At 41.6% G+C, this 12526-nt stretch overlaps 1 protein-coding gene across 1 annotated transcript in view; it reads left to right on the forward strand.

Annotated features, from left to right (window-relative positions):
* LOC145493288 (dynein axonemal heavy chain 2-like) overlaps positions 1-12006 on the forward strand; it is a 74169-nt gene extending 62163 nt beyond the window's left edge. Inside the window, exons 84-97 of the mRNA XM_081472713.1 lie at positions 538-652; positions 1024-1114; positions 1309-1434; positions 2651-2842; positions 3415-3678; positions 4272-4384; positions 5145-5202; positions 6303-6394; positions 6857-6932; positions 7465-7581; positions 8087-8236; positions 8857-9108; positions 10045-10195; positions 11068-12006. Coding sequence (XP_081328839.1) covers positions 538-652; positions 1024-1114; positions 1309-1434; positions 2651-2842; positions 3415-3678; positions 4272-4384; positions 5145-5202; positions 6303-6394; positions 6857-6932; positions 7465-7581; positions 8087-8236; positions 8857-9108; positions 10045-10195; positions 11068-11222 — 1952 coding nt within the window. The 3' untranslated portion in view covers positions 11223-12006. The remainder of the gene's footprint in view (positions 1-537; positions 653-1023; positions 1115-1308; positions 1435-2650; positions 2843-3414; positions 3679-4271; positions 4385-5144; positions 5203-6302; positions 6395-6856; positions 6933-7464; positions 7582-8086; positions 8237-8856; positions 9109-10044; positions 10196-11067) is intronic.
* The last annotated feature ends 520 nt before the right edge of the window (positions 12007-12526 follow it).

A 12526-nucleotide genomic window follows, 5' to 3' on the forward strand; every position in this document is an offset into this window, starting at 1 on the left:
ACTTCGTTCAATGCTGTTGTCGCTCTTGTGCTATTGTTGTTACTGTTCTCGTTTTTGAATAAGACTGCTGACAGGCAGTCCTTAGGGTCAGTCGAGGGTTGGCCCGTAAACACGAACGCGTAAAGGCGGTATGGACAATACAGGGTTGGGTGAGACGTGAGTCCCGCGTCCATGTCTCGTCCCAATCTCTTTTAGTCTGAAACGTCTCGCCTCATACTCCCTGGTTTATTTCGAGGGAAAAACAGACTGCCAGAAGTCTATTTTTTATACTTGTCTCTACGGCTATCAAGGTTGCAATGTGTCTGTCTCAATACATGCGAAGTAACACTTACCCTGGTCCAAATAAAACATCTACGAAACAAGGTCTTGAAAAATCAGCTTAGCTTCTTTCTTCTAATTCTTTCTGTAATGTTCTCCATCCATCCTTCTGAAGAATTAAGAACCGCATCCCTAATTCGTATTTTCAAAAGTAGTGTGAACTCATTAATATTGCCTATGCTGTAGGATTCTGATAATGTTTTCTGTTCCGTTCTTTAGGTGAATGGGAGAATGCGTGTAACGAGCTACAGCGGATGTTGATCGTTCGATCTCTGCGTCCTGACCGAGTGTCTTTCACTGCTACATCCTTCATTGTCAACAACCTGGGCTCCAAGTAAGTTCTCTTTTTTTTATAACTTCGTGAAAGGCTGACTCAGAGGGTGTCTTACCGGAAACAATAGCCTCGAGCAGTCCTGTCATAATGCACCACGTCTCATGGCTTGCAGTGGTTTCCCGCCACAATGTCGCGCACTCGTCACAGCTTTCATTTTTCCCGCCATACCTAAGGTGTCGCGTTTTGTCACAGTTTTCAGTTGTTTCCCGCCATTCTCTTGCGTATCAGTCCCAGTTCCCAGTTTTCGCGCCACAACTGAGCATGAACATTTCCAGTCATGCACTACTTTTGAGTGGTCTCCCGTGAAATATGCTTAAGTGACTCTTTACTCCTTTAAACTGATAAAATGTCATTTTGCTCTCGAAATTCAGGTTTGTCGAGCCTCCAGTGTTAGACATGGCGTCGGTGGTGGAAGACTCGTCAACGCGTACTCCACTAATTTTTGTGTTATCTCCCGGAGTGGTAAGTTCATTTTCTGAAACGAAATTGTTACTTCTGCTCCTGTGCGACTTTCTCGCATTGTTCTACGAAAAGATGGTGAATATTCCTCAACCTTTTGCTATAAAATTACTGGACTGACTTGTGGTTTAATTTCACCTTTGACTAAACGATTTTTACTAATTTTTTCAACCGCTTTTGTTTCATTTATCTCACAGGATCCCACCAGCGCCTTGTTACAGCTTGCTGAGAACTCTGGGATGTCAAATCGGTTCCATGCCCTCTCTTTGGGTCAGGGTCAGGCACCAATAGCCACGCGCATGATCAAAGAAGGAGTGAAAGACGTAAGTTTACTTCCGCCCTTACATCTGAAGACGTTCTCTATTTTTCCCCACCGGAACTACGTGATTCTAACTTTTATGTCTCTGGATGAAACTTAAGTGTGTGACCATTCAAACAAAAGCTACTGAGCAGCACTTTGATGTTGTGCTGTTTATTATGCAGTATAAGGTGTTTCTTTTTTTATTTTTCAGCGTGAAAACACATTGTGTCGGTGCCCTTTTAACTGATAGCTTTTGAGTACTTCTTTCACTTGGTGGTGTTTGTTTTTCGACAATTCAATTCAACAACTGTCGAAAGAGATACAACACAGCATGAAAGTTTACAGTTACATAGACTTATTTCTCAATTTCGTTCTTGAGCGTTCTTGAGACTGAAGGCGCCGTTGTTTAAATGTTCAGTTACTACTTAACCTTCTGATTCTGACTACACTAAAACGAGACATTCAATGTGAAAAGTTTATTGAGGATGCGTCCGTCCGCAGTAAGTCTGTCATCTGATGCAGATGTATTCCGTCTGATAACATAATCTGTATCCTTGCAAATTACAACTATTGCTTTTAACAATTTGAACCTGTGCTACGCCAGATACGAAAAATCACTAAAAAAAACCACCCTTTAAATGTGGGCAAAAAATATGTGGGAAAGTGTTCCTCATCTAATGCAGCAAAACGAGATCCCGATGAAGGGGTGCAAAATCAGTAAGGTAGAACATTTTACAATTACACAGCTTGACAAAAAAAAGTGGACGAACACGAAGACTGACCTACCTAAAATGACCTACAATGAGCGACAAAAGTGTTCAGACACTTCGCAATAAAATTCGATTTTCGAACGCCTTGGGAACATTTCCCCCTTACCCCCCAGCCCCTACCCCATTTCTCCCCTACTCCCTACCCCCTACCCCCTACCCCCTACCCCGCCCAAACAATGTTGATTTTTTTATTTCTAGGAGTGCACAGACCACAGCGCCTACACAACATTGAATTGGGGGGCAGGGGATATCAGAGAATTAACGCTAGATGCAAATAAAATAGAATAAGAGGTTAAATATCGAATAGAGTCATTTTCTATAAGTGTCTCAATACTTTTGTCGCCCATTGTAGATCTCCCGCTAAAAGCCTAAAAAGTCCCAAACGTTCTACGATGGTATAATAATTTCTGACTAATTCGTCCCTCAATCGTCAGAAATTACAATACTGATCTGTACCTATTGTTTCAGGGTAACTGGGTATTCTTGGCCAACTGTCACTTATCCTTGAGCTGGATGCCTCAGCTTGACAAGTTAGTGGAGCAGCTACAGGTGGAGGAGCCGCACCCTGACTTCAGACTGTGGCTCAGCAGCAGCCCTCATCCAGAGTTCCCTATCTCCATCCTGCAGGTCGGCATCAAGATGACTACAGAGCCGCCCAAGGTCAGTACAGCGTTACAGTTTTCATAATTCGTCTTATGCAAAGGACTAGGTTTTTAAAGGAGCTCAGTCACAATATTTTGAGTTATGTTGGCCACGTACAAAATTACCTTTCTATTAAAGAAAACCTGAAAATAGTAGTTTACTAAGATAGAAAAACACCCAAGAGATATTAATAAACCATAGAGGAACAAGGATGGTTAAGGATGGAGAAGATTAACAAGGATTTAAACAACGAACTTCACAAATTTAGGCCTAACTTTTAAAGATGCACAAACCGTGACGTAGCCCCTCTGACTTGAAGTCGAGTGATTTAACTGCGCGTGTTTCTAAGGAAAAATTCCTGCCATGCACTTGAGAGGCAATGAAATCGTTGAATAGTCTTTGGTGATGCTAGTATATTTAAACAACAACTCCAACAACTCCAGCTAAGTGGTCAGAGCGGGACTTGAACCCGGAACCTCCGGATTTCAAATCCGACGCTCTAACCACTCGACTACGCTGCCTCCGTTTTCAGCTTATACAAATCATTCCGCAGACCGATGTCTAACCTTTGGAGTGACTTGTCTCCACAGGGCTTGAAGGCAAACATGAAGCGATTGTACCAGCTGATCACAGAACAACAATTCAGCCGCTGTCACAAGCAGGAAAAATACAAGAAGCTGTTGTTCTCGCTGTGTTTCTTTCACAGCGTGTTATTGGAGAGGAGGAAGTTTCTTATGCTTGGCTGGAACATCCAATACGGCTTCAATGATTCTGATTTCGAGGTCTCAGAGAACTTGCTGAGTATATACTTGGACGAATACGAGGAGACACCTTGGGATGCCTTGAAGTATCTGGTAAGTCTCGTTTTATGTGGTCAGTCTGGTTTAACAGGGTTGCTTCAGGTCAGGAAATGGTCTCCGAAAAAAAAAAAAGGTCTTAAAGATCAGGAAATTGTCAGGGAATTTTATTTTAAGTCAGAGAAAGTTGACGTTTTGAAGAAAAGTCAGGGAAATTTGAAATTGTAACACCGCTAAGACCAATATACCATTATAATGCCATTGAAGGCTGGAAGAAACACTTCAGGTCATTGTGATTTCAACGATGTTTTTTTCTTAATGATGAAAGCGAATTTGTGGAAAACGTATCAGTCTTATAATGAACGGCTCTATGCGGTATTCTGGAGACCGCTGCTATATCTGACATTTTGTATATATTTGGCCAGGGAAATTCTATTTTCAGCAGCCGAAAGTGAGAGAATTTTGAAAACTGATGGTCTCGCTTAAACCTATACCGTATTTATTTTCATCAACTTAGTTAACTAAAAAAGAGAGAGAGGAACCGGGTTTTGACAGGTTCTACAACATCAAAATTAAGTGCGAGTGGTCCTAAGTTACATGTACATTTCATTCTCTGTGGATGATTGACAATCAAATTGACATGTGTCTAGGTGGCAGGTGTCAACTATGGTGGTCACGTGACAGACGACTTTGACAGGCGTCTTCTTCATTCTTACATCAATGAGCAGTTCTGTGACGTAGCCATTCAGACACAGTACTACAAGTAAGTCCGGGAGATTTTAAAACAGATTTTTTTTTTGTTGCTGTTAGAGCATTTTTCTCTTGAGTGTTGATGAGTGATTCCTTTTGCATCGCTACGCTACGCTCTTGGCTTAGAAAACTCGCGCCACTTGTTCATCCAATCAAAAGTAAAACCAAAATCAATCGTGAATCGCTCGCACACGTTTTCCCGCGCTTCGCGTCAGCAACACGCTTGTACTTCGAGTTTTGATTGGTTCATTGTTTTTTTGTGTCCTTTGTGATTGGCTAGAGTGATCACTTTGATTTTGGTTTTACGACACTCAATGGAAAACCGCTCTATAATGTTTGTATTACAATCCATGTTCATCCCAGATATCGGTAGCCTTACGTATTGTTCAAATGTTTTGTGTATCAAGGCTGAGTTTGGTTTATTTTATCAAGTTTTGCCAAATACTAGCCTCCTCCGCAGCCGTTTTTTGGGATGTCACGCAACGGGGGGAGCGTTGCGTGACATCCCCCAAAAAAAACGGCTGCGGAGGAGACTAGCCAAATACTTGCTATGATAAATAAAATAATTCTATGAATCTAAATGACAAAACCATAACTTCCCTACAAACAAGTACGCGCAAACGAGGAGAGGGCAGTACCCTAAATATCTCGGTGCTTTCCGTATTTTTTTATTCATTCTCTGTTGCTAAAAATAACACACTGGATGAATGTGATGTCATGATTGTAGTTGTATGATGACTTAAGTTGACGATCGTGTGTTTTTTTTCCTTTAGGTTGTCTTCTCTGCCAACCTATTACATCCCAAAAGACGGTCCTCTCACTACCTACAGGGTAGGATAATCAGTGAACTCCTCGTTCCTGCGTTGTTTAGGAATCCACGACATATAAGTGACTTTTTCTTTGACTGTGATCTCCAGTGAAGTTCTAAACGCGCTATTCGCTAGCTCTTTGTTTTTGCGTTGGTTAAGGACCTGAGAGAAAAAAGATGAAAATTATTTTAAAAATGCCTTTGGTTGCTCCCTTTTCCTTAATGGTAACGTCAATTAAGATTGAAAACGTGCTACTGGGTATCTCGTTGCTCCTGGGTTGGTTAAGGACCTGAGAGAAAGCGACGTGTTTGACTCTGACTTTGACTGGATGCCAACTGAGGTTCAAAACCTGCTACTCGTTAACTCTTTTTTACTGCGTTGTTTAAGGAGCAGAGAGGAAGAGATGAGACCTTTTCTAAAATGCCATTGCTTGCTCTCTCTTCCTTAACGACGACGTATATGACTGACTTTGGCTCCGATGTAAATTGAGTCTGAAAACGCGCAATTCGTTAACTCTTTGTTTCTTCTTGTTTAATAACATGGAAGCAAGGAATAGGGTTTTTTAAAATGCGTCCGCTTGCTTCCCTGTTCTTAGACGACGGCTTATACGTAGCAATGATTTTGACTTTGATTCTACTGTTAAGTTAGGCAGAGAGCGCTCACCAAGTCGACCAAACAGACAGTCCTGGATGCACCTCAAAACGATAATAAATCGGAGAAAATTCCATTTACTGTTACCTACCATCAACATAGCCACGAATAACATAATTTTATCTTGCTTCGGCACTGCTCAAACGTGGAACCGACTTCCCATGAGTGGAACCTAATGCGGATAAGAAAAAGAAGAGCAAAAACAGTAGCCTTTGTTCCAACCACTGCCAAGCGCGGGAAAACATGCAATCAACCCCAAGGGCGGCAAAACGCGCGCAAGGTAATGTTGCCTCTGATTGGTTGAAAACATAGCAGGTTTACTGTGATAGGTTTCCGCAAGACGCGCGAGTTTTTGAACAAATTGTAGCGATTGGCCAGTGATCTGCAAATGCAAAACCAGTGAGTACATGATAACATCCGACAGTCGATATAAAAAGCCGCTCTAACAGCTGAAGCGATTTCCATTTGCAGGAATACATCAGCATGCTGCCTAATGTGGACCATCCAGAGGCGTTCGGTCAGCATCCCAATGCAGACATCGCCAGTCAGATCATTGAAACAAAGTAAGGCATAATAAACAATGTAGCATTGTAAGACGTGCATTATATTATCATTCAGAGTTGAACTAAGGGTAGGAGAGCCGAGAATTTTTAATGATCTTCCGATATAGTGAAAAAAAGGTTTGCGGAAATTTTCGGGTAAGCGATGGTAATCTTCGGAAGTTTTCAGGGCTTGCAAGTGAAAAGTAGAAGCCACTGCTTACACTGCATCAGAAAGGCACTTGTCCGTGAATTTACTTGAAGTGATTTAGCCGTGAAGTGCAAAATATGTGCTACGTACCAAATTATAATTTTCGTAAGTAACCTTGTAATCCATCTTGCTAAGGCATCATTTCTTTTTGCGTGTTCTACTTTTTTTCAATTAAATCGACATTTTTTAACCCTGTAATTTTTTACTGTGTTATCAGTCTCTTCAGGGATACCGAGTCTTGTTTACTTACTTCTGCTTTCATTTGCTTTTCATAGAAACCTGTTTGGCACGTTACTTTCGCTTCAACCCCAGATCCCCTCCGTTGGACAAGGAGAAAGCAGAGAGGAAAAGGTGATAAAACAGGCCTTAACCTGATTCTTAATGATATGAATGGTGCATATAGGGGTTATTGACCAAGCCTGAGGAAAATATCCCGCCATCTTGACCAAACAAGCTTAGACAATAAAAGATTTATTGTATGGAAAAAGAACGCTATTTTCTTGTGGGACACAGTGGGTAGTCCCGAGGGAGCAAGTTAGCGCCATCTTGCCCACTCGGGTAGCCAATCACAGCACAGGTTTCAATTCATTTTGCACGCTTTACGGGCAAATGTAATAATGCCTGACGATATAATCACTTATGTCGGTAATGTGAACATCGACGTAAAGACATCAGGAAAAGATCTTGCTACACCCATTTAAGGCTCTGATTCTCTAAGAGTAAGAGTACTTACATTACAGGTTATTATTATATGGCTAGCTGCGTGGTTTTTATCCATTAAAAAAACAACAAAAAGACGTAACACCAAGCTACAGGCTTAACAACAAGATGCACAACATGAGAGTTGTCACAAGGTTCTGATTTCGCTCTGTTTGTTTGGCAGGTTCTGGAGCTTGCTGCTGATGTACTCAAGAGAGTTCCTGAGGAGATCGATTACGAACAGACAGCGAAAATCATGTCGGACGATCCGTCTCCTCTCAACGTTGTATTACTGCAAGAAGTAAGCGATATTATTTATCCCACGTGAACGATTTGAGAGATTTGCGCGAAAGATTTCTACCACTCTGATCGACTATCACCTACACGTAATCAACCAAGCTGAAACTACCCTAGGACTGGCATCATCTGCGTATCAAACAAGCAGCAAAATTCACTCCGTTCGCAATGTAAACATGCTCGTTTGACAAGTGGACCTTCTACGATCTCTAGCCTGGATATATCCAAGACTGCACGCTCCCTATGATAAGCATCACAAAGTGTCCTCATTCATAAAAGGTCACCAAAACACACATAATTGTGAAGAAATGTGGAAACGACGCTTTGTGATGCTTACTTAGAGTATGCATCTCATTAGCGTGCAGTCCTGGGCATAATAGTATAGCCTCGCTTCACTCGCCATTCGCACTGTCGACTTGCTTCGCTGGCCGAATTTTTTTCGCCCTCGAAGGGAGCTTGTTCACAGGCTATCTCCAGCCATTAATCTCGTCTTTGTTTTACCTTTGTAGATTGAGCGTTTCAACGCCCTGTTGCGGATCATCAAATCATCCCTAATCGACCTGGAAAAGGGAATCAAAGGTCTTGTTGTCATGTCCTCCGATCTGGAAGAAACATTCAATTGTATCTTCGATGCCAAAGTTCCTCCTCTCTGGGGAAAGGCGAGTGACCTTATACAACCTACATGATTACTACAGTCACTATATGACAAACCTGATGAGCGCTAAACCGTTTGTTCGTTGATCGAAGGTTCATTGTAACCATAACTCGGGTATGATGAACTATCGATCTTAAACGAAGCACCATAGACTTCTGGAAATAAGCACCTTCGTCGTAGAGGGAAAGGCACTTAATGAAAATAACCCTTCAAATTAGATGGAGCTATCAAAAAATTATGTTACATGTACTTCTTTCGATGTTAAGTCCGGCAAACTGGTTGAATCTGGACAAGGGGTAATCGCGAGATGCTAACTGAAAATGCAAATTTATTTTTGTTTTGCTTGGCTTTTGTTTATGGTGACCAAAAGGGTACCATGCCACGGATTTCCCATCTTGAAAATTTGACCTAACGTTTTTAAAGCTGGTCATTTACTATACGTGTCAACCTTACCTTGATGCGAGTCAGCCATCTTTGTTCCTTTCTGGTTTAATATCACCGCTACTGTTTCTTTACCTTGGTTAAGTATCATTTTGAGATTTCTTTCGATCTTAAGAAATTTTGTTCCAAAATACGACCTAACACGACTTACACGACTCTTATCAACTCCCCGATTTTTTCCAGGCCTACCCGTCCAACAAACCGCTGGGTAACTGGACACGTGACCTGGTGCTGCGGGTGGAACAGTTTGCCAAGTGGGCGACCACAGCTCACCAGCCTGTGATATTCTGGATGTCTGGCTTCACCTTCCCCACAGGCTTCCTAACCGCTGTGCTGCAGACATGCGCACGACAGAACAACGTGTCGGTGGATTCGCTGTCGTGGGAGTTTGTTGTGTCAACTGTGGACGACAGTAACATTACACAACAACCAAAGGTAGGAGGGACTGGATACGGGAGCGTACCCTGGCCGTGTCCGAGGTACCTTGTGCCTCTGTTTCAAAATGAGTCCTCATGCAGAACCTTTCATATGAAGATGAGTTTGAATTGTATAGTCATTGTGTTAACTGACAATCTGGAATTTGTAACCTAGTGGTTATTTTTGGTTGCCAGCACCGTTGTTTTTCGAAGCTGTATTTATGTAATCTAGCAGCTAATTTAAAGGCGATGAAAGAAGATGTTGTGTATAACATCAGCGAAAATGAACCTGAGGGGAAACACACTCGTTTTAACAGAGGCAAAAGGCACCTCGAAGATGGCCTATAACTACAGGCATTTTTACTTGTACGATTGCAGAAAGTTGATTTTAACGAAGAATTTGCCAATGCTCAAGCTCTCTTGTTATCGAACGGATTGTGAAAACTTAAGTGAAAAAAATTAGCCCCACAAGCAACCTAACATCAGAAATAAAAAGTCGATTCAGCGTTTTTGCAGAGCTTGTTTGTTGAAAGTAAAAGTAATTAATGATTTCGTAACTGTCCAGTGAAATTGTTTTTTAGAGTTTGTGCGAGACTTTTCTTTGTTCAGTGTTGCCTTCGTCATTTTCTCATATTTTACAAAATCTTGTATTAGTGCAGTTAAGTTTGTTGGAAATGCAAGCCACCATGTCCTTGATTGAGAATCAGAGTGAGGATAGGCGTTCGAGAATTTCATTCCATTCTCGTCCAGTTTGCGGACGATGCCATAAACCTCAAGACATTGCGCAGTCAGTTTGACAAAGTTATTTGTTTTGGGTGCTGTGGTAGTTTTGATGATTGCCTCTGACGGGCAGCCTTAATTTCCCACTAGCACTAATCCATAGTTTAGCAAACACAACGTTAAATATAACGCGAACAAAGTTTAACGAAGACTTTTTTCTTCTTTTCATTTTCAGGATGGCGTGTGGATCCGTGGGCTCTTTTTGGAAGGAGCTGGCTGGGACAAGAAGAATGCGTGCCTCATAGAAGCAGAGCCCATGCAGCTCGTTAGCGCCATGCCCACAATTCATTTCAAGCCTGTTGAAAACAAGAAGAAAAGTGGCAAGGGTAGGTCTTTCCTATAAGTATTAAGAGAGTCAACAAGGTGTCATAACTACCTTGTAGCTAAATACGAAGAGACGTCAAATAGAAACACAGATTTACAGAAAATTCAACGACGTGGTCATTTTACCGGCGTCGTCAATTTGTAGCAGACGGTTTAGAGATGCACCAAGATGTAAAGCGTATTTGTAGAGCCATTATACCTCTTTGTACTTCAATTATAACACGAATTTATATTTTAGCTAACTCAGAAATCTCCAGTGCAATTATTCAAGTCTGTCTGGTGTGTCTATCGTTGACAGAACTACCCTTCAGCAGGATACGTTTATAGAATAGAATCGTGATAAGTTATCCTTCGCGGTTCTCCTCCAAAAAATGTAGAATTTGTTGAATTAACGCTGCTTTTTCACGTTGTTCTTTTCACGCAAACGCCGACCAAGACCTGCTCAGATTTTAGATATAGCGGACGTGTAAAAGTAGGGGTTGTTGTTACACCTGATCTTTAGCGACGTTCTCGTTAGCCTGCGAACACAGACGGATTTCCGGCTTTTTTTCACGCCGTCGAAAAAATAATAAATGCGGCGCGGTAAGACAAAAGCTGGAAATCTGTCTGTGTTCGCAGGCTATGTTTTCGTTGGCCTCGTTAGCGTGTTTAGGGCAGTCGGGCTTTTCACGCCGTCGAAAAATAATAAATGCGGCGGGGTAAGACAAACGCTGGAAATCTGTCTGTGTTCGCGGGCTATGTTCTCGTTGGTCTCGTCGTGTTTAGGGCAGTCGGGTTGTGATCTAAATAGAGCTCAATCTGGAGATTGGTTTCATTGTACACTGTTAGTTATCTGCTCACGAGAAGTCCCTAACCATTTTCTCACGTGTTGCAGGTGTATACGCTTGCCCGTGTTATTACTACCCTAACCGAGCAGGCACGTCCGGCCGAGCGTCCTTTGTGGTGGCCGTGGACCTGAAGGCGGGAGCTATGACGTCAGACCATTGGATCAAGCGCGGAACGGCGATTCTGATGAGTCTTGACTATTGATCAGCGGTTATTCGACGGGTTCGAACTTCTTGCGTGTAACTAAAGCATTGTGTGGCTACAGTATGAACATTACCTCGAGTACAGAAAACTGAACGCAATATTTTTACGTTCTTGTATTGTAGAATAATTTGTTGTGGTCTAGTGTCATTCAGAGTTCCTAACTTTGTAGTAAACGTAAGATTCTTTCTACTAGTCTTGTTGCCATTACAAAGCTTTTAGAATGAATTAGTGTTGTCTTTTATGAAGATTAGAGAGGTCATAGTTTTATAGCACTTCTTCGTTCGTGAAAATTGTAAATCTCTGTCGTCATACATGTACGTTTTTTCTCTCTCAGAGTGAAATAATTTATTTATTAACTAGGTTTGTACCTGTATTAAAGACTATTTTTCCACACCATTTCAAACTACTTGCCAAGTATTCTGTGTTGTGTAGCTTATAAAGCCTTTCCCCTCATATTGGACTTCGTTTCCATTTCTGAAACATCAGCCACCCCTTTATCTGATCACAAGTGTACTTTTAAAGCCAGTACTCTAACTGTCATGCAACCCTTCTACCTGATACTGAAAAGGAGCGTTGCATGACATTCTCATGATATTGTCTGGTCTCCAAAAACAGGTCATTTTCCTCCATCATGCAAATTCTAACAAAATTCCTGTCCTCAGGTCTCAGTGGTCTCTCTCCTGTTACCTTTCTGATTAACCCCTCCTGTACTCCAAATTCATCGTGTAAAAGATCTCATGATTTATTTTAGGGTGAAACTGTTTGAATCTTTTGTTCATCAGTAGTCAATAGACCATTTTACAGTTGTCTGCTCAGTGCCCTGGCCTTTGTATGGCAGCGAGGCTAGAGTTGACCTTGTTTTGATACAGACCTCACTGCTTTTGTCATGTAAATGCACCTCGCTAGCATCAGAACAACTTGTTTTACACAACAAAAGCAGTGAGGTCTGTATCAAAACAAGGTCAACTCTAGCCTCGCTGCCATACAAAGGCCAGGTCACTGAGCAGACAACTGTAAAATGATCTATTGTGAATGAGATATACTCGTGTCAATCTTTGTGAACAGCGAACACATTGGCCACTTGCTAGGGTAACCAAGCCTTCACATGGGATTTTTCTCATTGTCTCTTTTTACAAGATACAAATGGTAACAGAAAGCCAAATTGCAGCATTTTTGTCCAGCTGCGTAAAATGTTTAATGAATGTTTAGCATAAAGACAGGAAGGGCCAAAATTTGTAAGAAAACCTTAAAAGTAGCCTCAAATTAACTTTCAGAGTGAGACAGTCACAGAATTCTATTAACAA

Source organism: Orbicella franksi, chromosome 7 (assembly GCF_964199315.1).
Source record: "Orbicella franksi chromosome 7, jaOrbFran1.1, whole genome shotgun sequence".
In the NCBI taxonomy this organism is placed as follows: domain Eukaryota; kingdom Metazoa; phylum Cnidaria; class Anthozoa; order Scleractinia; family Merulinidae; genus Orbicella; species Orbicella franksi.